The sequence below is a fragment of the Carlito syrichta genome, unplaced genomic scaffold, assembly GCF_000164805.1.
Source record: "Carlito syrichta isolate Samal-C Ts95f unplaced genomic scaffold, Tarsius_syrichta-2.0.1 Scaffold316213, whole genome shotgun sequence".
Classification (NCBI taxonomy): Eukaryota; Metazoa; Chordata; class Mammalia; order Primates; family Tarsiidae; genus Carlito; species Carlito syrichta.
In genome coordinates this window covers 222,849-248,464 of record NW_007260309.1, presented here as the reverse complement: position 1 = coordinate 248,464, position 25,616 = coordinate 222,849, and the positions used below count along the sequence as shown (strand labels likewise).

The window sequence follows — 25,616 nt, the reverse complement described above, 5'->3', positions numbered from 1 at the left end:
TTGGCCTGGCACAGTGCCTCACGCCTATAATCCCAGCACTTGTGGAGGCTGAGGTGAGAGGATTGCCTGAGCCCACAAGTTTGAGAGCAGCCTGGGGGGCAACTTGGCAAGACTTCATCTCTACAATAAATCAAAAAAAAAGTAGCCAGGAGTGATGGTGCATGCCTATAGTTCCAGCTACTCGGAAGGCTAAGGCAGAAGGATCACTTGAGCCCAGCAGATCAAGGCTGCAGTGGAAGTGAGCATGCCACTGCACTCCAATCTGGGTGACAATAAGACTCCAATTCAAAAAAAAAAGAAAAACAGTTTATCCCCTGGAAGTCCTAGATTGCTAAAGCTTTGCTTCACATTAATTTAGCATCAACTTATGATTTGGGTTCAAATTCAATACTGAATCAACTTTAAGGTTACCTGCTGGTTTGTTTCTTCACTTTTCTGAATGCCACTTTCTTCTAGTGTATAGTCATAATTAAACAGATAACCAAGGAGATACCATAAAATTCCAGCCTGAAATAGGTGTGTCTGTAGCCAGAAATCCACAGCAAAAGAACTGACACATTCCACCCCAAGAGCGGCTACCCGTGGAATACTCTGAGGAAATAAGAAAAACAGAATTCATGTACAGAATTTTAAAAAGCTCCCAAGATAAAGTGGTTGTAAATGTATGTCCAGTTATCGTCTTGTATTTCATATTCTAATTTAAATCTGAATCCACTATCCTTTAAAGCCAAAAATAAAAAGTGATATTATGGTGAGATACCAGAGTTACTGTCTTTGAGACTAGGGTTCAAAGACTTAGTAATATAGTTTTCTCTATTTCTTGTATTTTTTATGTTTAAGAATAGTGACATCGCATCAAAAGCAACCCACATGCTAGTGATCTTAATATACCAATAGTATTTTTTATGCAGGTATAAGGATTTACTTCTTTATATCAGATTTTGTATTCTTATCAAATACTTCTAAGGACATCAAATAGATATATTGAGGAGATATTTTCACCAGATCTCTTCTTTCTAGATCCTTAGTCCCAGATCAGCACCTTGATTCTGTTTTATTCAACACAACTCTCACTCTGCCCAGTGGTCTTAAAAATCTCTCTTTTCCAACCATCCACCATATCTACCCACAGTCAACTTCCTGTAGCAGTTCTGAATTGCGAGCAGACAATAAGCTCTCAGATCCCTAAAGCATTTCCCATCAGGTAGTGCCTGAACTCCAAGCTTCAGGTTTCAAATGGCCCTTTGCTTTTATTAATGTATTTAGTCCAGACTTCTCTTTTCTCCCTGCCTCTCTTCTAAACATTCAGGTATGACTCATTTCCCTTTAGATAGGTCACACTAGTATTTGTGAGCCAGCCTAGAAACAAAGTCTTCGTTTACAGCAAGGTTTCTGTGAAAAATACTTTTAGAGATCCAAATAATTTACTTACAGATGACTTTGAGAAAACAACCTGCTACAAACTGGAACTGGCTATTGGACAAGAAAACTCTTTGCTGTCTATATCCAGAAAACACTCAAGATTTAACTCTACCTTGCCAAAATACAGCACCCGACAGAGATCCTTGATGATGCTGGGCATTTCTGTGATCTTCTCTCGGCATTCTTCAAACTGAGCAGCCACACTGTAGCATTTGCTTATGTGTCCACACACCTGCAAACAATATAACGGAGAAGGAAAAAAAAAGAGCAGAGTCAATGGGCGTTCCTTATGTAAGACATAGTAGATATCAAATCAGCAGAGATTTAAGAATAATGCTTAATGGCACATGTGATGCTCCAAATTTTTTCCCACTCCTCCTCCCTGATACTCCAAAATTAAACAGAATATTTTTACTGGATCATTCGTCATTCTCATTAAGAGCTCCTATAGATACAGGGGTTGGTAACCCACAGCCACTATGGCCCATGGGCCAAATCGACCATGGCTTGTTTTTATACTGCAAGCAAGCCAAGAATAGTTTTTATATTTTTAAAGGGTTGCTAAAAAAAAAAGAAAGAGAAAAAAAAATGCAAGAAAGACTGTATGAAGCCTGAAAGCCTCAAATATTTATTCTCTGGGGCTTTATTTTAAAAGTTTCTTGGTCTCAGGATTAAGATATTTTTGAGCAGAATTAACATGACAAAATTTTACAATTCTATTACGTAATGCACTTCAATTCACAGGATGAAACTCAGAAACCAGTAGTAAACTGTTTTACATCCTAAATTTTGCTGGCATAAGCAAAAGGTCACATAAAAAGACATGTTCTACAAAGACCTTAATGAATTCCTGATCAATTTTCTATCAAGTAATTCAACTCTTATAGCCTTATGAAAAATTAAGCCAATTACAATACTAGAGATAGGAGAGTAAGGGATGAAAAACAAGTGAAACAAGAATGGCAGAATGACAAACGTCTGCAGCTAGAAACATAAGGATTTGGTACACTATTCTCTAAGGGAAAAAAAAGAAGCCAGAACATCACAAGGGATTCAGTATAGTGGTTCTCAAAGTGTGATACATAGACCAGCAGTATCAGTATCACCTGGAAACTTGTTAAGAAAGCATATTCTCAGGCCTGCAACCCAGATCCACCGAATCAGAAACTCAGGGTGAGGTGGAACTCAGCAACCCATTATTTTAATGCACCCTCTGGCTAATGATCATATACAGTAAAGTCTCTAGTGTAACTGTCTTGGAACCACAGGTTTAACCTCACCTGTACTGACATGTCACTTGGCTTACTAGAACGATTCAAGACAGCCACACAACGACTAAATGCCTCTTGTAACACCTGCAGAGAAATAAATCAGCCATTAGTTCTTCATTTTGACTGGAGGTCTGAAAGGCCTTTTCTCGCAGGAATAAAACATAAATAACCTTTTATTTTATTTTTCCTTCCCACCCCCACCACCATAAATAATCTTTTAATGTTAGATATTTGGTACACAGATGTTTGCTCAATGAACATTTGTTAAACAAGTCAACAAAAAACTCCTAAGTTTCTTCTTAAGCATTCCCAATAGCTACTTTGGAAGCAGTACTACCTTTACCAACTTTAAACCCAATACTTTCCAACTCACATTATAAAATAAAGTTACACTTCTATCTTTAATTTGGAATGAGAAAACAGAAAATTGGGAATTCCTCCTTGCCAAGAGCCATATAGTAACGTATCTAAACAAGCTCAAAGATAACCACAGGGGTCACTCCACATCACCTCTATTCCATTTTCCCGTCTGAGTTCTTCAGCATTGAGGGCTGAACAGTTAACAGTGTGGAAAGCCAGCTCTGCAGCCGCAGGCAACAATGGTGATTCTTTTGAAAAAAGGAGGTCATCTGAAGTTTCCAGTGTTATAGTCCTAATTAGCATAGGATATCCTGCATATTTGTAAGGCTGTAAATCTGAAATAACCAAAGGTTAGTGTTAGTTAGAAAGCCAACAAAATGACAACTGGCCACATTGTGGTATTAAAGTAATTCTTTTTTTTTTTTTTGAGTTGGAGTCTCACTCTGTCACCCAGACTGGAGTGCAGTGGCACGCTCCTGCCCACTGCAGCCTCAACCTGCTGGGTTCTGGAGATCCTTCCACCACAGTCTTCCAAGTAGCCAGAACTACAGGTGCGCACTACCACGCCCGGCTAATTTTTTGATTTATTGTAGAGATGAGGTCTCACCAAGTTGCCCAGGTGGGTCTCCAACCTGCGGGCTCAGGCAATCCACTCACCTCGGCCTCCCAAAGCACTGGAATTACAGGCTGAGCCACCAAGCCCAGCCTAAAATAATTTTGACACAATGTTTATGTTGCCTTGAAAAACTAAAAATGATAAACTATTCAACATCTTAAATGTCTCCTAACCTGGTTTATAATAAATAAATTAAGTGTAAGTCCAAATCCCTTGGATTTTTCCTTTTTAGCAAACTCGTTTGGTCAATTTCCCTAAAATGTTTCCATTAGAAAACAGTATTTTCTGGCAAGCTAACTATACTTGATGAGTAGTTGCTTTGATCCTTTGCAGAATACCTACTTTCTATGTTGTCCATGTGATCTTTGTGAACTTTTATCTGATCGCAGATAGCAAGATACAGCAAATGTGCCAAAAGTTGTACTAACACTCATGATAAGGACCTCTATATAAAGAAAAAAAGATTGCGAGAAGACATTTTATTTAAATAAGAGTGAATATTTTATGTTCAACTTTCTAGTTAACAAGTGCCCTTTTCTATTTGACCAATTATCTTAAACATTTGAAAATACTGAATATAATGTTACTAGACATACAAAATAGAAAGTCAATTTATTAACTGTATCTTGCTAGTTCCATGTTTTGTTTTATTTTTGAGGTGGGGTCTCTCTCTGTTACCTAAGCTGGAGCACAGTGGCACAATCACAGCTCACTGTAGCTTCAACCTCCTGAGCTCAGGTGAGCCTTTCCCCTCAGCCTCGCAAGTAGCTGGGACACGCCACCATGCTGGGCTGATTTTTTAAAAATTTTTTGTAGAGACAAGTTCTTGCTATGTTGCCTAGGCCAATCTCCAATTCCTAGGCTCAAGCAATCCTCCTGCCTCGGCCTCCCAAAGTGCTGGGATTACAGGCGTTAAGCAGATAATTCCATGTTTTGATAACCAAATTTAAAAGTGAAAGCTAGCATACATGCTAGCATGCTCAACTACTCTGATCTTTTCATTCTGCTGCTTTTTAAAAAATAACCTAGTTGGCAGGAATATGCAAATTAATTGGCTGTGAGTTTAAAAGTACCTCTGTAATTCCATTTAAAATCACTATAAGGCTTTTTGCATGTGACCAATAGTCTGGCTTAAAACTCATTTCGAAACTGGCTTTTTTTAAAAAGCCCCCTTGGCACTGATCCTAATTTTCCTACTGTGATATGTACATACATACATGTATGTGGCACAAAAGAAAAGTAAATTAATTTTAAGTCCTATCAGATCAGGACCTCCAGCCCGGAACTTACTGGTTATAAAACCCCTTTGGGAAAAGTAGAAGACAACTTTTTTTTAGAAGATAGGGTCTCACGCTGTCACCCAGGCTGGAGTGCAGTGGTATACTTACAGCTCACTGTAACCAACTCCTGGGCTCAGGTGATCCTTCTGCCTCCACTTCCTGAGTAGCTGGGACTATAGGCATGAGCCACCACACTCAGCTTATTTTTAAAATTTTCTGTAGAGACAGGGCTGCCCAGGCTGTTTACTTCCCAAGCCAATGGACATCTACCATCTTGAACTCAACCCCTCACTCCCAATAAAGACTTAAATGTTTTTAACATACTCCTGGCATTCTGGGCTGCTACTGTTAGGGCGACCACAAACGGTCCTGCAAACATGCAGGATAATCCTATACCCTGAAGTCACACCCCCACTTAATCTATGCCAGTGTTTTTCAAACTATCCCACAGGACCAGAGGGTCTCTTGAGAGCTAAAATAGGAAATGGAAAATGTGAGAAGTAGCTGATTACTTGAAGTTTCTACTGTTTTTTAAAAGCCTTAATACTAAGGTGTTTTCAATTTCAGAGGCTGCTCAAATTATCATAGGCACAATCTTTTACATGTCATTTAAACACAACATGAAATGATCCTTAAGTTCTAGAGTCCATTGTAGATTTCATTTAACATGCTTGCTCCTAAATGGCTAAACACAGAACTAAGCAAGTCATTCCACAGAATGAAAATGTCCTTCAGAAAGGAAAAAGGAAACCTTGTTGGAAACGCAAAATTTGGAAAACATAGGTATGACAGGGAAGGTAAAAAACAAATAACATTTTGAGCCTTTTGGGCCTTGCTTTAGAAAACTAATCTTTTCCTGTATCTAAAATGTGACTCCAAGAGTCTTTTGCAATAACAATTCGAAATCTATTAAAATATGCTGTAGAGACAGGAAACATGGTAGGATTAGCTGGAGAAGTTCAAGTCTAAGAATAACAGAAGCTTTACCTTCTTTATGACGGTTGAAGAGGATGCTCTGCGTTTTCAGAATTAAAATTATATTCTCTGGATCTGGTCCATCCACTATTTTTGCTGATTTGGTACATAAAAATTCATACGCTTTATTTACTTTTTCAAACATGTCCTGTATGTAACCAAAGATAATTAAATTTTATTCTGAAACACCTCAAATCACAGGAGAAACTAGTTTGTATTTTACCAGTAACTAGTTTTTATTTTGTTTATTTATTTATTTTTTTTACATTAAGAAATTCATTCCAACTGTAATCTAGCTGGTATACTGTGAAGGTGAAACTTCTTATTCCAAATAGCTAGTCAATGATCTCAATACCATTACTGAAAAATTCTTCAAATAACAATTTTAAATGTATCTTGAAACATATATCAAATTCATAGATACTACAGTTTGAGCTAATGTAACACAACTTATGGTAAGAGCTACTGTTTATCGAGCATTGTGCCAGGCCCTGTGCTAAATGCCATTCTCTCATTTAACCCTCAAAACTGTGTTTCACAGAAGGATACTGCAACTTAGAGACAGGATTTGCTGACGGCTATGAAGTCAACCAGAGGCAGCGCTAAGAATTATACCCAGGCCTGGCTGGGCTCAGTGGCTCAGCCTGTAATCCAGCACTTTGGGGCCCGAGGGTTCAAGACCAGTCCAGGCAACTTGGCTTGCCCTCTTCTCTACAATAAATAAATAAATAATTAGCCGAGTGTGGCAGCATTCGTCTGTAGTTCCGGCTACTTGGAAGGCTGAGGCGAAAGATCACCGAAGTCTAGCAGGCTGAGGTGGCCATTAGGGTACCATGGCACTCCAGCCTGGGCAACAGAGTGAGATTTCAACTCAAAAAAAAAACAAAACAGAATTTCACCCAGGGCTGACTCCTAACTCCATGCTCTTACACTACTATGCTGTGTGATGTTCCATTGAACTGTATGTTGATTCTTGTGTCAATATCACATTGTTTTATGATTATAGCTTTATGAAGTGTTCTAGTCTCTGGTAGGTTAGGTCTAGCAACTTAAAATTGATTTCTTCCTATCTTGGTTGTTTTTTCCCCAAATGAATTTGAATTGTATTACAAAGTTCTCAAAGAAAATAAATAAACAAAAACCCCAGGCTTTTGATTAAAAATGCCTTAAATATATAAAAGTGGCATCTTCTCATTATCAAGTATTCTCATTCAGGAATACTGTGTCTGTTTCCAGTGAAAACCACTGGCCAAAAAAAATCAGTGGAAATCGTCCCAAGTTTCTAGCAATAGATGGCCAGTTCTGGTTTTGGTGGTTCTTGTGTGACTTCATCTTTTATGGATCTTTACTGGATGAGGTAGGATCAGAGAATGCTGACAACTTAAAATCTGAACCAAATTTTCCACTTTTTCAATTAGAGTAATAAGAAATTGGACATCTTTAGAAAAAACACACAAACTGCCCAAAGCAATCTGGATGGCAATGGCATCACCCACAAATGAATTTTGGTCACTCACACTCCTGACCTTCAGTTCTTGCGATTGCCCACGAGAGTTAATTCTCAGACATGGGTAAGAAGAAAGACTAAAACCCCTAAGTTACTAGTACAAAAGCAGATTCTTACGGTAAACTGAGGGAGAACCATTCATGAAGAAAATATAAACTATGGGCATGTGGCTAGAGGTTTACTAAACCAATGCTGGGTGTGTATTATGAGGTAGATGCTCACACAGAAGGTGATACCTGCTCTCCTCCTAAACAGAGCAAAAGAAAGTCAACCCAAATGCCCTAATTCCAGAGGTAGTACATACCCTTCCTTCTGGATTCTTATCAGGGTGGTACTTTTGTGCCAGTCTGAAGTAAGCTTTTCTAATCTTGCTCTCATCGTGCCTGTTAAATAGGAAAATTGTTTCATAAAAACAGTAAGGTATAAGAAAAAACAATTACACAATCATCTAAAATGATCTTTTAAGAACTTTAAGATTATTTTTCATGTTACGTTTACAGATAAAACCTAAAAGTTCCTTATGCAAGGTTATCCTTCACATTAAATTATAAAATCATATTTGAGGCTTGAAGAACTAAGAAATGTTTAAAAAAAAAAAAAAACACCGAAATCCACTAATCTGTTGAAATATCCAAAACGTCAAAATTCTAGGTTATTATGTCAGTCTTGCAAAAGACAAACAATTTTAGTCTATACTTAACAAAATGTCTTTTAAACCATTTTTCTATAATATATCTAGCCTAGTATAAAACTTAACTGATAAATTACCCAGTAATCTGAATTCTTCCCTAATTTGTCATTTGGTGTCCTAGGCATACTGCTATCAAATCTTCTCCTCACCTGCCTGAGCAGCATAGCAAGACCTCCGCTCTACAAAAAAATTAAAAATTAGCTAGGCATAGTGGTGCATGCCTGTGGTCCCAGCTATTCAGGAGGCCGACGTGGGAGGATCGTCTGAGCCCAGGAGGTCAATCAAAGCTGTAGTAAGCTGTGAGCATGCCACTGTACTCCAGCCTGAGTGACAGACTGAGACCATGACCAAAAAAAAACCTTTTCATCAGACATAACACAAATTACAAGAGGAAGGGGAAAGACAAATATGTGAGTGACTCCTACGTGTCAGATATGGTACCAAGTATTCTGAATACATTATTTCAATTAATAGAGAACAGTGAATGTATCAACAAGAACAGACTAACACAATTTGGCTAATATTTTTGTAGTAAATAAAGGATACATGGATATAGTTCCATACGGTTATTCCCACAGGTGAGCATATCAAAACAATAAGCAAAAACTTTTAAATTAGCTGGTTCAAATATAATTTGGTCTCAGAAACTAGTCGTTTAAGGTAAGGCAGATATTTACTATCGTAATACTGAAAATAACTAATAACTCACGGCCCCTGGCCTTGAGGCAGATGAAGCACTTCATAAGCATCATCTATTGACATCGTAGGCGGCTTCTTTTCTACTTCCTTCTTCCAGGCATCAAGAGTATCTTTTAGAAGCTTAACCTTCAAGAGAGAGGATTAAAATTTACATCTACTAAAATAAAACTATTTCAGAATATGATTTTAAAGTTACAGAATTCTTGTGTGGTATTTACTTAAATGTACACTTCTAGGCTACTCAATCAAAAGCTTTCTGAAATACAAATAACCAAAACCTCTTAGCACTGCTATATAGTTGCGTAGCAAGACATTTGTTACAAAGCTATAGTCCTGTTTTTTAAATGATATTTCTTACACTCTGCCAATTTGTGTCTACCTTTAATTTTGAAAGAAACATTCAGAAAACACAAAAAACTTCCAAATTAGTCGATGATACAATGTAGCAAAAAAAACCGAAAGCCGTATACTGTGGCATGCTTAAGGTATGCTAACAATTATCAGTATGTTGGCATTCAAACAAATGTAAGGGAGAGTGAACACAGGGGAGTCTGGGTAGCAAGTGAGAAAGACAGAGCTAATATTTATTGCCTGCCTATATGCCAGAAGCTAGGTACTTTACAGACTCTAGCAAATTTAATTCTTGTATATAATTTCAATAATACATGAAACACTGAGATTTTGAGAGACAGTTGCATGTTTTCGAGTTAATAATTGGTGGAGCTGGATACAAACCTTGGTGTGACTAAAAATGATAAATACTTTTTCTACTACCTTAAGTTGAATCCTGAACCAGAACCGGAGTCTGCTCGCCTGTATTTAGCTACCGCACTGTAAAAGGCAGTGACTTGTGGTCCAAGTGGCGACCATTCTGAAGTCTTTTAGGTGGTGATGGTAATGGCATAACCTCCACTATAATAACAGAGCGTGTGCACTCAGGGCCCCACAGATATTCAAAGGCTCAGGTTAGAGGGGTCCTAAAGGCACCATGGACAAACAGACAGCACATACTGCTATACAAATACGAAGGTCATGCTTGTTGCCTCTTTGTGTGCAAGGAATTATGCTCATGTGAATTCTCACTTAACCTTCACAACCACCACCAGAGATAGCTCCTATTATTATTACTGCCATTGTAGAGACGAGAACTGAGGCTCAGAGAAGTCAAGCTATGTGTTGAATGTAAATAGCGTTATCAAGGGCCCTGTTGAAATTCAGTCCCAGATTGGTTGACTCCAACATCTGTGAGTTTAATCGATCCACTATAATGACAAGCTTCCACCAAGCTGCTATAGTATTTAGCTGTATTATAGGCATGAAGTCTGTTGTCTTTGTCACAAAAGATCAAGCTTGTAACGTTCTTAATACTCTCTCACAAGTTACCTTTCAGTAACTTGAGATTTATCCAAATATACTGAGGAACACTCAGTTACATAATGCTTAGTGCTGAAGAAGGACTACTCAGGAAGGTATTATCCTGATCACAAGAGGAAGAAATACCCAGAAGTGATCTGAGTTATTTTTATGGCTTAAGACACAAATTAAACTCCTGACTTACCGGGTCTTTAATTGGCCAATCTGGAAACCGGAGTGTATCACAAAGTTGTTTGAGGTAATAAATATTACAAAACAGTTCATTTTCTAGTTGTGGATAGCTGATAACAGGAATGGGACAATACTGATAAAGTGCTCTTGTGTTACTCTGAAGACGAGGTGTGAAATCAGCAAGATGGGCAGCAATCTTCTCTATCATGAGGCGCCTACAATGATAAAAAGTGTTCGTTCGGGCATTATGAAGAAATTACTTTACTTTAAAGAGAAGTAAAGAGGATAGGCTCGGTGGCTCAGCCTGTAATCCCAGCACTTTGGGAGGCCAAGGCAAGTGGATTGCCTGAGGCCGTGGGTTCAAGACCAGCCCGGAAAACTTGGCAAGACCTCGTCTCTACAATACATCAAAAAAATTACTGGGCATGGTAGCACACGCCTGTAGTTTCAGCTACTTGGAAGGCTGAGGCGGAAGGATGGCCAGAGCCTAGCAAGTCGATGCTGGGGTGGCCATGAGTGTGCCACTGTACTCCAGCCTGGACAACAGAGTGAGACTCCAGCTCAAAAAAAAAAAAAAAGAGAGAGAGAAGTAAAAATAGGTAATCATGCCAAATAATTACATGGGTCACCTTTAGAACAGCTCAATTACTGACCTAAAATGCAAGTTTCTAGATATGTCACCCAGATTAGAGATCATAGAGAAAAAGGCTGACTTTTCTCAGTCCTTCCTATTAAAAAATCAGTCGCTAGAAGGCCAAATGGCATGAACACATGAGGTTGTAAGCAGACAACATAAGCTTCTTATCACCCCAAAGAGGCTCACGACATCATATGTATTTTCATTAACTTGCTGTAGTCTAGAATCTTGCCCTCAGCTAAGCAGAAACTTGTCAGCACACAGAGAGACACATCTTTCAGAGGAATTAATATTAGCCAATCTCAGTAGAAAAATACGACACAGAACAGCGTTGCTAATTTATTCATATTCTTGTATGTTTTTTACCAATGAAAAATATGACTGCCATACAGAATATACTCAAATTGGTGGTGAACATGTGCCAAGGCTAAAGGTCAACCTATCTGAGAAGTCAAATGATAACCGGCAGGTGGCATGGAGACCATGAAGTCAGTCTGAGGAGAGCGAATAACTGGTTGGATTCTCCACAGAGGCAGCTTCAACACTGGAACCATGGAGTGTCAAGTCCTTTCTGAACAAAACCTGGCTGTTCACTGCCATCTGTTTCTGGGCCTCTTTTTGTGTGTATTCTCAGGCTTCTACTATGGCATTTTCCTAATAAGGGCATTTCTCAGGAAAGCTAACCTCTAGATTAAGGTCACAATGTGCTGGGGATAGGGGGCTCTCATTCTAAAATAACCAGAGTTACCCCCAAATACTCAGAAGGTATGTCTTGATTTTATCCATGTATGTATGTATGTATGTATGTATGTATGTATGTTTGTGTGTGTGTGTAAGAGAATGAAGGGGATCCCCAAAAACCCAGAATTTATTCATTAAAAAAAATATTTATTCTTACATGTTTAAACTTCATTTATCTTCAGAGTACTCTCTGTTTGATGCAATACACCTATCAAGATGCTTTTTCCAATGCTCAAAACAGGTTGTGAATTCGTCAATTTTGATGCCTTTTAGTGCTTCTGTCATTCTTGTTTCACCTCTTACACATCACCAAAACATTTCCCCTGAGAACTTTTCTCATCCAGGGAGACACAAAAAAACCGCTCAGGGCAAGATAAAGTGAACCAGGAGAGTGGAGCACAGGGGTCACGCCATTCTTGGCCACAAACTGCTGAACACTCAGCACGGCCTGAGCAGATGTGTTGTCATGGTGGAAGAACCAGTCACTTGTTTGCCACAACTTTGTACATTTCTTCCTTCTCAAAACCTCCAGATAAAAATTTTGGTTGACTCATCTGGAGGAACGAAATGCTGAGTGTACTAAAAAGGCCTGCCCTTCAAGATGGAAAAATTCCGAGTTTTTTTAGGTCCCCCATAGAGATATAGATACAGATACAGAGCAAATATAGTCAGTTCAAAGAAGTATCAGTGGTTAGCAGGACTCACCCTCATATAAGGCTCTACTAAGGTAACAGTAATTTTGTCAAATCACATCAGAATAGAAAAAAAATTAAGGCCTTGTCAAAACCCATTACTTGATTTGGCAACAATGACTACTGTCGTTTTAGATTATAAAACTAGTGAAAACATTTATCTTAGTAGAAGTCAAGCCAGATGGCAAGCAGCAAAGACTCTGGTACAAACAGTCAATTGGTTATTTACCTCATTTCACTGCTCCAGATTGCTTCTGGAGTATCAAATTCTCCCAGAAAAATCTCAGAAAACTTTTCAGGTTCATAATTTTCTAAGTAACAAACCATCGCTTCAGGTAGGATGTGCCCAAGTATGCTTCTCTGAAAAATATCTTGTCCTTTTGTCTTTAAAACAAAACAAAACAAATGAAAATGTAGTCAGAAACACTAAAGTTAGCTTTCAATTTTCTAAATTACGATTTATGATCAGAGAACACTTTAAGAAAAGAATACAACCAGAACAGGCTGCTTTTAGGCTTTGGGAGTTCAGACGGAAACAGCAAAATGTGAAATGGAAGGTCTCTGGTACAAACTTGCATGGCATGAGCTCCAAGGCAGAGTCTCCAGCCTCCAGCCCTGCCCCAGTCCTAACGTCTCGAGTGTTAGGTGTCGCCGATATTATTCAGGATGACTGACCTTTCACCATGTGTGATGGTAAAGGACAGACACAAGGAGTACATCATGAAGACCAACATCAGTTATCCTTCATTGCACTGTTGGATGCAATCCCCACCTGTACTTTCTACTGTTTTCAAAAACAAGGAAGTCTTGATCGTAAAGAACCTGTCCTCATGATATGTGGCTAGGATTTAGGGGGAGAATTCGTACTCAAAGTAATTATTAACTGTATTGAGAAGTCCATATCCTCTGACAGGCCAAATGGAATCAGGATAACGATCACACTCCGTTTTGAAACTAATTTCTATTCCTGATGGGAATAAAATCCTAAAGACTAGGATTTTAATTAATAAATAAATAAGTGCTTTTCTTATTTCCTTCTAGGCAAATTTAAGACCCTTTGCTTCTCTGGGATAGGACAAAGAATTGGGAAAAAGCCCAAACATGGTTTTACCACTTGGCACAAAGACAAATTAGGAGACGAATATTTTCAGGATTTTTGCTAATAAGTTCACTATCTGTTAAATTCTGGGTGAAGAACTGTTTGCTTAAAATAGTTATTATTTGGTAATTCCTACATCCAGAATTCTGCTATAAACACTGATTTGTTGGAATTATTCAAAATACTGTTAAGTGAAATGACACATATTATTTCTAATATAATAAAATTTGAAAAGAAATCATAATGTGTCTAACTGCACAAAAATAAAGGAAGAAGAAAAGAATGTCCCAAACGTCTAATACAGCATTAAAGTACTATCATTAGAGACAATTTTTTACTTTCTTTTATATTCTCATTTTCTATTTGTATAAAACTGTAGAAATTATGCTAGACAAATGGGTCACTTTCTAGGTTTCACTGACTGCTCCATAAAACGTACAGTTGAGTCTAGTGTCTATTGTCAAAGTGGCACAATATTTCTTGGTTAAGTCTCCTAAACAATGGTCTGGTTTTGGTTTACTATTTTGATCTTGACAAAAATCCCAAAAAACAAACACTCTACAAAAAGCCAAATAAATGTGTAGATTTTGAAACACACTTTAGTTATGTTTTGACAATAAGTATCTCTTTGTAAAAGGAAGGTATAAAGTTTCAGTTTGTCAAAGCTATCGAAGAAAGTCTCATCATTTTTTTTCAATTCCTAGTTTCCCTCCTCAGTAAAATGGCAAAAATCTCTAAGAAAGAACACATGAAAAATTGAGTACCTTCAAGAAGAAACCCAGCACTTCTACCACCTTGGAATCTGAGCATGAAGGTCAAAGTCTTCCTGAATCTTAGTTGACCATATGAGACTCAGGTATATAATGAATTACTTATGAAAATCACTAATAGAAATTTTGTACAAAGAAAACAGCTTATATTCATAGAGATGTCAGGGTAAAATTCATTGCTGCAATTTCAAAAGTCTAACATATTAGCAACATTTATTTTCATTAAAAACGTTAGCTCAGACTTTCTAAGTACAAGGAATGGCAAGCAACGTTAAAAAAAAACAAAAAAAAGTAAAACAACACCTGCCCTCAACACTTATAACCTAGTAAACATACATGGTTCAGGAAACTTTACAGCACCAAGGCAGCTTGCCCAGAGTTAAGTATTCAAAGGATTAGCCTGGCTTACCTCCTCAGACTTGAAAGCCTGTTTGGTATGTGTGTATTTCAGAAATCTAGACAGAAGAAGAAATTAATTGTTAGATATAAAAAACTGATTTAGTTTTAGTAATCTTAATTTTCTAAAGACTAGGTCTTTTGTGGCTAAACAGAAGTCACATGGTTGGCTAATACCCATAATTTCAACACCTTGAGATGCTGAGGCAGAAGGACTACTTGCGCCTAGAATCCAAGACCAGCCTAGGCAACACAGTGATTGTAAACAATCAATCAAAAAGCAATCAAAACAATTATCCAAGCATGGCGGCACATGCCTGTAGTCCCAGCTACTAAGGAGGCTGAGGTGGATGGATCTATCTGAGCCCAAAAGGTTGAGGTTCTGGTAAGCTATGATGGTGCTACTGCATTTAAGCCTGGGCAACAGAGTAAGACCCTGACTCAAAAAAATAATAAAAGCAACTCAAAAATCCATATTCCCAAATTATTTAATTTCTGATTGAGAACTTAAAATGAATTAGAAAGATTTTCAAAGTACAGTCATATTAAGGCTACATATTTTTAAAATTACTCGATTTAAGAAAAAAGTAATTAAGCACACATATAACATGAATAGTTATATTAAATATGTATAAACTACTAGATGACAATAAATTCTTATGTTAGCTGTAGCAAAGTGGCATAATTCTGAGTAATTCCTCCAATTCTTCTTCTTTCTAAATCTTTAGATATGTGGTTCAACAGGATTTACAACAAACAATTTAATAAACAATGATGTAGTCACAAAAAATTCAGTGAAATAAATCTGCCTCTGTATGATTCAAACGATTTAAAACAGATTACTCATAAAGTTCTCACCGAGCAACAGGAAGCACATTGGAACCTGTGTACATCATGATAAAGAAAAATACTCCACTCAGATACAGACGAGGTAACTGCGGGTTATCTTGCATGACATGGCATAACAAAACAGCCACCTTCTCAACAAGGATAGGGTCAAAGGTCAGCAACAGCTGAAAAAAGCAAACACAACATTTCAGTTATTAGGCTGTAAAAAACCTGCAATAGCAACATTCATTTCTGGTTTGTTTATTCATATGCTGATGTGATAGTTTCTTGTGTGCTATAAAATAAAAACTCATGGGATTCAGTAAGCTTGCCTATCAGACCCACAAAGATTTGAAAAATAATTCATTTTAGAACATTTAATGCAGAGATAGTAAAAAAATCAATTGTGAACTGATAAAAATTTATGCAGAAAAAGCCCAAACATGTCTGCAGCTACTTTTGTCATGCTATTATAGGTAAAATTGCCTTTTGTGCAAGACAATTCCTAAAACATACTTCTCTGGTAGGTTATTCGGTTGAGTTGACATGAAGGACCTCCTGAAGGCTACTTGAGAAGTCAAGGAGCAGAGCAAAAAATAACTGCAGTGAAACAGTACTAAAAGTAGATCCAGAAGTGCAGGCAAAAGGCAAGAGGGCAAACAAGTTTCAGGGAGTAACGCTACTACCATGAAGTACCAAGAGATGTAGCCTAGAAATTTGAGCTAGAAATACTGAAGGGAATTTCTGGGACTAGAACAAATCTGGACTAATAAAAAACCATGTAGATTTGCTATGAATAAACATCTAATAATAAATGTTAAGTTTTATTTATGAAGCTTAATAAAAGTAGAATTTCAATTTTCTATAAACATTTCCAAAGAAGTCACCAACTTGGGGTAAATGCTATCAGTAAAAAAAATTACAGTAAAGAGGATTAAGTATTAGCTCAAATTAGGAGGCCAAAGTTCTAAACTTACATGTGAGACTGGATAGCTGTATGTCTTTTAAGTGAATAAAATTTCTTTATGCTTTGGTGGCCTACTTGTTTGACAAGGTATTTAGATTAAAGTAATCCAAACTACGACGTATTTTACAAAGAAAAAAACAGAGGATTTTCTTTAGTGTTAATGGCAGCTATTGTCCAAGATTTGACATTATGGGAATTAGCAGGCAAAAAAAAAAAAACCCAGAGTAGTTTAAATTGTCATTATACCAGAAAACCTAGGACGTTCATTCACTGTATCCCACACCACTCAAAAAATTCTGAAGTCCTATCAGATGGTAGGTAAAACTTAAAGTCACAATGAAGTCCAGAAGTCCCTGTCCAATCAATGGAGATAATTCCTGAAAATTACTATAAGCTACCTAACTGTACTTTAGAAAGATTAAGGTCTTCCAGAATATAGAAGACCAGGGCCGGGCATGGTGGCTCATGCCTATAATCCCAGCACTATGGGAGGCCAAGTTTGGGCAACTTGGGAAGACCTCATCTCTACAATAAATCAAAAATTTAGCTGGGTGTGGTGGCATGCATCTGTAGTTCCAGCTACTTGGAAGGCTGAGGCGGAAGGATCACCTGAGCCCAGCAGGTCGAGGCTGCGGTGGTCATGAACGTGCCACTGCACTCCAGCCTGGGCGACAGAGTGAAACACTGACTCAAAAAAACCCAAAGACAAACAAAAAAAACCAAGATGATTAGGAAAAAATAAAAATAACTTTTAAAAGACATTTTTAAAACTCAATATACAAAATATATAAGGCATATGCTGTTAAAAGAAGTAAGGTTTATCAATAAAAATTTTCTATCACTTTGAGTATTCAGATATTACTAAAAAATTCTGGTTAATTAAAATAGAGCATCCTTCCTGCAAACTTCATGTTATGCTGAACACATCTCTGAAAGGTTTTTCAATCATCCCTTCCTGTCTTGAAATTCAATGCCATTTGAGTTTACTTTTTCCTTTTAGCTTCATAAGTCTCGGAAAAATGGGAAAGGCTGATTTTCCAAGCACAGTGTTTTATGTACATGGTAAGAGGGTCTACCACAGGAAACAAATACCTCTCTTTGCATCACCTTACATATGCAGCCACATGGACCCCCGGGGGAGGGATGTGTGGGTGTTAGTAGTTAGAAGGAACAATCATTGTACTGCTTTTTCACTTAAGGGTCTGAACGGACATGTCCATGCCAGAAAAGCATACTAATTTTAAAATGCTAGTACACAGACATAACAAATTGGTCACCAAAAAAAAAAAAAAAAAAAAAAGGAGAAAAGGCAACACCATGGGCACTTAGGTAGTAAATATGTGAATGTAAATATACATAAACTGTGTAACTTCACCCCTTTCCACCAAGTGATAGGTAAAAGTGGCACAAATTACTGGTATAGATCTTAAAGTCAAACCACATAGAGTTAATGAAATGAAATAAATTAGATTTGATAACAGAATCATCAATAGACAAGAGGGAAATATTTACCTGAAATCTCTAGGACCTGACTTTTTTTGTCTGAATGCTAATCTGGAGTTTAGGTAGCTTAATTACAAAATAACAGAATAATGCAAAAGAAAAGAAAAGACATTTTAGTATATCCCACATAATTGCAACTCGATGCCTTGAATCAGTTCCTATCTATGGAAACATGTAACTGAGAACAGTCAAAATCTGGGGCGCAAACTAGTGGGACTGTTGTGCTGGTTTGTTAAAACATAACCCCCAAGTCTACATCTGTTGCCTGTGGTATGCTTCCCAGCAGCACTAACACCACAACCTACCCCACAGACCAGAACAAACCCCCTTTCGGTCACTGCAGCAGTGTGACTTTAGGCACAGGTAATAAGTAAAACCCTTTGGAATAATTCTGGAATCTGGAGACTTTCCATGTATAGGTTCCTGAAGATGCAGTCTGTCACAGTACATTCAGAGTATCAACTCAAGAGCGAGGAACATAAATGTAACTCGGGGTTCAGGCTTCTTGGAAATGGAACAGATCAGAATGAGACAGACTGGCACTCATAGCAGAATTAAGAAAAAAATGACTCTTAAAATATTGTTCCTAGTTTGATCACCTAAAAGTAACTTACCTGAATAATATGGGGAAGGCAGGTGCTGTCTGACAGCAGTCTTTTCACTCTGGGTAAAGGCCGAATGATGGCATGATCTTGATCCCTGGAAAATATTTTCTGAGGTCAACATTTAGTATATTTATTAAAGTTTGTATGTTCCGAGCATATGACACTCTACTTGGCACGAAGCAGGTTACCTTGCTTTTTTGTTAATGGAGACTAAGCTCTCATACAGCTGGGAACATGATTAGGTGTTTTGGTTTAAATCTATTTGGCTGCTTAATATGACTTCATTTCCTTCCATAAGATTTCCTTGAAAAACAGTACCCTAGAAGAGCCAAAGACTCTTATTTATTATTTAATTGATTAAATTTGGTGTTGTCCAACACACTGTCAGTGAATATTTTTCCCCAAAGGGCATATCATACTTTGTCACATAAATTTAAACCTTAATTTAACTATGCTCAGTATTTTCCAAATATAGTCTTAATTTTAATGCTACATTATTTCTAAATACTAATTGTATGATTTTGAGTTGATCTGATTTTTAAAGACAATTGGAACCATGAAAACTTCAAATGTTACAAAATAAGTGAGTTTCATTGATGTCTACCACAAGGTATCTTTAATATAGTAATAAAATTACACATATGCAAATGTTTTATAAAGACTGAAAATTTCTAAACAAGGGTTGTAATTATGGCTGTCACTAGAGAACAATTCTCACCTTCACTAGTCAAGAGGGGGAAGAGGTGGGCCTACGCTCACCTTCCATACCAGGAGAAGCTAACCTGACAGCTCAGGAGGTAGCACCACTGCCTATGGATGGCACTGTGTCTATTTAAAAACATTCACACCTGATTCATATAAGTATTACAGTTGTTACTAGCTCAAGAGTACAGATGGTCTCAATTTTGTAATATTATTTGGCCTCTCCCAGAGAAAGTTGTTTTATAGTTACTTTGTCAATACATATAATCTGCAGATCATTTATTTATAGCTATTTCAAAAAATTACAAAGGTCAAAGCAGCATTCCTCCAAGGCTACAAACAGGGCATCTTTGTTTTAAGTCACCAGACTAATCCTGTGACATGACTGAGGAAGCAGTCATATAAAAGGGATGACCAAATATTCTTAGAGTTCCCTGTAAATCATGGAAACATTCAGTTACATTTTACCTGCTTGGAAAGTATCCACACATTGTGATCAACATGTTCAATATAAGGGTAGCAAGGTCAGTTTCGTTCAGTACAGCCTGTCCACTGGCTAACAGACACCACTTAAGCTGGGGTATGGACTGAAGTGGTCGCCATCCATCCATGCCTTGAGCCCAGCATCTGGTTTTTGCATTTAACATCCCCTTGGTCCACAATTCTTGCATCTTAATGGATACAAGACATTAATACAAACAGGTAAAATAAAATTTAAAAATCTTGCCAATGTTTTCTACTTTCTACACACTAAACTATAAAAAAAACATGCAAATATACTATTTGAATAAAATAAATTTTGCTGACAGGTCTTTGGGAACCCAATCTGGCTAGTATTACAGGAAAAATAATCATTAGTTGGCCAACCCACAGAGCACAAGAAAGACTGGAAAGAGTGAAAATGATAGGAAGACTGTAAAATGACCAAGTTGTATAACAGCAGAAGAAATAGTCCTCTCTAAAACTATCCCCAACTAAGTTCCAAATGCACCTGGGAAACTGAGGACTGGAGGGCAAGTTCAAATCTCAAGATGAAGAGGGAAACCACCCGTAGTTATTGGACCAAGCAGGCAATTTTCAATCAAACTGCATATTAAAACTTACTCGATAACACTTTGACATAATAACTAAGACAGCAATTGTTACTATGCAAAATTTACTTAAAAACATGAGTGCTACCTCTATAACAACAGCTTTTAGACAAGGCTTGAAGACATCATTTTGTATGCACGTATGGTTCTCTAGAAATGCAAGTCATCTAATTCTCCATGTGGAAATGGAATTGCAGGGCCCTTGGAGCTGATAACAGCAATTCAAATCACAGTTTAAAAATATTCTACATCTCTGTGTATGCCAAGCAGAGGGCATAAGAAAGGCTGAGACCGTCACAAAGAGTTTCTCCAAGAGACATACCTCATGAAATCCATAAGGGCCACTCCTTTCTTTGTCTGCATTGCCAAAATACCATTCCTTTTCACTCTCTCTTTTCATATCTGGAGCAGCTTCGATTACGTTGCTCTAAGTTTAAAAAATATTTTAGCTATTTTTCCAAGGCACAAATATAAGGGATCAGATGCCACAAAACAAAGTTGCACAACAATTAATTCAGGGGGCTTACATTACTTTAAAAATTCACCTGAAATTTTAAGTGGCCTTATTTTAAGCGTTAAAAATTAGGCGCATAACCTAACAGACCAAAAAAGCCTATTTCCTATGCACTTAAAATATGTGGTTTACTAAATCCGCTCAGCAATCTAAGCTGAATTTGAAGACGCCTACATTTCCCATGGTCATTAATGAATTCTCAGGATGCTGAAATTTTAGTGACAAAGAAAATTGCAAATAGTTGTACAAACACATGTCATTAATCTTAAGCATCAATGTTAAAACTATTAAAGTTCATTTCAGAAAGAGTCTACTCAAACTAAGAGTTTCAATTACTATCTGATATCAAAAGGTTAAAATGCTAACAGTTTTAAACTGTTTTTAGTAGTTTTATATACGTAGCGGTTTTGGGAAAGTTTTTAGTGGTTTTATATACTTACTCTCAACCTTATTACCCTTACTACAGATAATTTTTACAATTTTCTCTATCAATGCTTTTTGAGAATCAAGGATAGTTTTTATGCGTTTAGTATATTTTATTATATCACGGTTTTTAAATACCTCCATAACTATCAGTTAGACTCATACACAGAGGTATAGTAAAGTACTTAAGTAGATATAGACTTCTGGGTCTGAACTTTCACTCTGTCAATTATTTGGTGACCTTGGGCAATATACTTAGTCTCTGTGTTCCTCAGTTTCCTTGTCTGCAAAATGGGAATAATAAGGGTAACAAACTCAAAGGGCTGCTGAGAAACCTAAAGAGTTAATGTATTATGTGAACCAGAACAGCACCTGTTATAATGGTATACAACAAGCACTATGACTGCTATTCTTCATACCTGTTAACAGAAAATATCATATTCTAAATATTCAAACTGCACTTTTGGGCACAATCCATAAAAAATCTAACTTGACACGTCCTTGCACCAGAAAATTAACTCAGGCTAGAGGTCAATGGCATGATCACAGCTCACTGTAGCCTCAAACTCCTGAGCTCAAGTGATCTTCTTGAATAGCTGAGCCTACAGCCATGCGCCACCATGCCCAGCTAGCTTAAAATTTTTTTTTTTAAATTTTTAATTTTTTTTGACAAATAGAGTCTTGCTTTGCTGCCCAGGCTGGTCTTGAACTCCTGGCCTCAAGCACGCCTCCTGCCTCGGCTTCCCAATGTGCTGGAATTACAGGCATGAGCCACTGTAGCCAGTCAGCTGAAGCCTCCAGACTCCTTAAGGCAAAACATATTCTCTGTGCTTGCCAATGCTAAAAGTTCTAGTTATATATCCACTGAATTCAGTTTAAATCCTAAATTTGAGTTATATTGCCTCAAGATAAGCCACAGGAGAGCTGCAATTACTTTAAAAGACAGCAGAGACACGGGGGGAAAAAAACTAGATCAACTTTTACTGTCCATTTTGGGCTGTTTTTATGGTGATTTCACATTTTTTGTGTGAATTAATCTCCCAGTCATTAGTACTATTGGAATTACTGAAGAAACAAATACATTCCTGACCATATAGAAACACGTTTTGAGGTTCCTACCATTCTACTGGCTCTCAATTTGTCCTAAAAGACGTTAGCTCTGAAAAGCCCCCATGGCACACACACCTGCAGCGGCACCGTGGCTCGGCTCCTGTGGAGGTGGGCAAGCGTGAGCAGGTCCACAAGGACCCTGACTCCGTTGGACTCCATGAGATCCTTCACGTTTTTCTGGAAGAGGAAAACACTTTCGCGTGATCTAGAGCCTTTCCGGCCTGACCACTACGAGGTTCTCTGGGGAAATAGCTGATGCCCAACTAGTATTACTTAGCATTTTCAGGGTTTTGTGTTCAAAGAACATGAATTTCTACTGATTAAAAAGACAAAACGACATCACAAAGATACCACATAAGAATCTTCACTAAATGATGTTCTGAACAAAAAGAAAAATCCATCAAAATAAAAACAACAAGACTGCCATGATAAATTCTGGTTTATATTTACTTTACGAAGGTCTTTTAAGTGAGACCTCATCTCTACCAAAAAGTAATAGTAATAATAATAATGTTCTAGTTTGTATTTCCATCAACTTAAACAAAAACTGGTAGTTTCTCAGAAGTTAGATTATAATTTAAAATTTCCTAGGACATATTATCTACATTTCAGTTTAAAACATTTACATTACTTACTAAAAATGAGAATAAAATGAGGCAAGTTAGTATCAATGAAAATCTGCTTAGACTTCATTTCAACATACTATGTGAATTAGTATTATGAATCACAATTATGACCTCTTGGTAGAAACTAGCATAAACCAATTAAAATGTCTTTAGAAAAAGTGACTCTTCATTTTGTCTTCCAATTACTTTTTATCATCAAAATGTATATTGATAAAAGAAAAACTTTCCATTTTCTGTCAAGCATTTATTTTAGTTAAAATTTAATCCTAGATTCCCTAAAGAAAAGCTAATAATATTTTTATTAGAAATCATTAATCATTTTAATATATTAAAAGTCATCCTTAATTATCCTTCATTCAGAATTTTATTATAATTAACTCATTCAGCACCTGTAATATTAGGGCAGACATACAGGAAATACTGGCAAAAATTTTTCCCTCCAAGAGTTTAGAGCACAGAGAACTTTGTGATCCAAAAAGAAGACAGAAAAGAACTATCTCTAGATAACTAACTTAAATTGTGGCAGTCTACATACTTATATGACTTGGAAATAATAGCATATTTGTGCAAAAATACTGTACCTTATTAAGGATCAACTTGTTAAGGAAGAGGATCAACCTATCTCGTTCAAGTTTATCTGTGCACTATTGAAATAAATGAGAATTTAGTCAGCAGCAAAAAGAAATACAAATTAAGATTCCTATCACTGGATAAAACCCATTAACAGTCCATAAGAAATAATATCATCTTTTAAATATCAAGAAAAAAAAATCACAGAAGTCTGTCAATTATTGAAACTGTTCAATGTTTTAAATTCTCAATAATTTTACATAACTTGTCTAATTTCCCTAGAAAAGCAGATGTTTTTAAAGTCATTAAATGGGGGGGAGAAAAAAATAAAAATAAAGTCATTAAATAGATTACAAGATGGCACCTCAAAAAACCCAAAATTTACTTATTAAAAAATTATGTATTTATTCTTACATGTTTAACCTTCAGTCACCTTCAAAGTACTCTCTATTCGATGTAATATACCTATTGAGATGCTTTTTCTACTGCTCAAAACAGTTTTTTTTTTTTGAGTTGGAGTCTCACTGGTTCGCCCAGACTGGAGTGCAGTGGCCACTCCTGGCCACCGCAGCCTCGACCTGCTGGGCTCTAGCGATCCTTCCGCCTCAGCCTTCCAAGTAGCTGAAACTACAGGCACGCGGTACCACGCCCGGCTAATTTTTGATTTATTGTAGAGATGAGGTCCCACCAAATTGCCCAGGCGGGTCTCAAACCCGCGGGCTCAGGCAATCCATTCAACTCAGCCTCCCAAGGCGCGGGATTACAGGCTAAGCCACCGAGCCCAGCTTCAAAACAGTTTTTGAACTTGTCCATTTTGATGTCTTTTAGTGCTTTAGCCATTCTCGTTTTGTTGTTTTACCTCTTCCACATAGGCAAGAAGTTGCCTGTTGAGAATTTTTTGCATCCGGGGAAACAAAAAGTCGCTTAAGGTAAGACCATGTGAATAGGGCTTGTAGGGCAATGGAGTCACGCCATTTTGGCAAAAATTGCTGAACACTCAGCACTGCGTGAGCAGGTACATTCATGAATCACCTATCATGAAATGAGCAAACAAGCTGAGAATCTCCAGAAAAAAAGAAAAATTTCACTGAGGCCAAACACAGCCTCTCACAATGCCAGCTACTGATGTCCATGGGTTCCTAGAACATTTACCTAGTGGGATAAGCCTGTACTACAAAAGGCCTGCTTCCCAAAAAATAATTCTGGTTTTTCTGGGGGTCCCTCCTTGTCCTTTATATGTAGCTTAAAGGAAGTATGTAAAAACTGAAATAAAGAATCGGTCCAAAAAAAAAAAAAAAAAAGAATTGGTCCAAATGATATTCATGAGTGGAGTAAAAGGAATGTAAACACAAACGTAAGAATAAAGCAGATACATTGTAACAAACAAGTAACAATCAAATGAGTTTACACAATGAATTAATGCATTAATCTGTTCGAGTATTAAATGATAAACTTTATAAAATATAAAAAGGTGCTAACTCAAGGTTCCTTTTTTTCTGCTTATCATTATAGTTCAAAAAGTGTTACTATTTTTATACTTCTAAATTTAGTATGCTAGCAACAATAACATTTTGCCAAAACGGAAAACCAAAGGTGCACATAACTCTAGAAGTCACTGTTTCTTTTACACACCTGCCTAACTCATCCATACTTATATGTAAAGATTGACACGTATGTTACTGAAGTCATTCAAAAGCAGTAACTAAAAAAAATAAACTGTCAGCCAGGCTCAGTGGCTCAGCCTGTAATCCCGCGCCTTTGGGAGGCTGAGGTGAGTGGATTCCTGAGCCCGCGGTACGAGACCCGCCTGGGCAAGTTGGCGAGACCTCATCTCTACAATAAATCAAAATGAGCCGGGTGTGGTAGCGCGCACGCCTGTAGTTCCAGCTACTCGGAAGGCTGAGGTGGAAGGATCGCCGGAGCCCAGCAGGTCGAGGCTGCGGTGGCCAGGAGCGGCCACTGCACTCCAGTCTGGG

At 37.3% G+C, this 25,616-nt stretch overlaps 1 protein-coding gene across 2 annotated transcripts in view; it reads right to left on the bottom strand.

Moving 5' to 3' along the window:
• Positions 1-25,616, bottom strand: part of DNAJC13 (DnaJ heat shock protein family (Hsp40) member C13) — a 127,291-nt gene that overhangs the window by 33,962 nt on the left and 67,713 nt on the right. For both annotated transcript variants that reach the window (XM_021706936.1, XM_008073927.1), the window contains 16 exons: positions 23,652-23,714; positions 22,520-22,621; positions 20,720-20,824; positions 19,775-19,977; positions 18,614-18,698; positions 15,560-15,714; positions 14,715-14,760; positions 12,666-12,820; positions 10,380-10,581; positions 8,832-8,947; positions 7,736-7,814; positions 5,937-6,072; positions 3,204-3,388; positions 2,703-2,777; positions 1,535-1,654; positions 412-591 (listed from right to left, as the gene is read on the bottom strand). In XM_021706936.1, the coding sequence (XP_021562611.1) occupies positions 412-591; positions 1,535-1,654; positions 2,703-2,777; positions 3,204-3,388; positions 5,937-6,072; positions 7,736-7,814; positions 8,832-8,947; positions 10,380-10,581; positions 12,666-12,820; positions 14,715-14,760; positions 15,560-15,714; positions 18,614-18,698; positions 19,775-19,977; positions 20,720-20,824; positions 22,520-22,621; positions 23,652-23,714 (2,007 nt within the window). The remainder of the gene's footprint in view (positions 1-411; positions 592-1,534; positions 1,655-2,702; positions 2,778-3,203; positions 3,389-5,936; positions 6,073-7,735; positions 7,815-8,831; positions 8,948-10,379; positions 10,582-12,665; positions 12,821-14,714; positions 14,761-15,559; positions 15,715-18,613; positions 18,699-19,774; positions 19,978-20,719; positions 20,825-22,519; positions 22,622-23,651; positions 23,715-25,616) is intronic.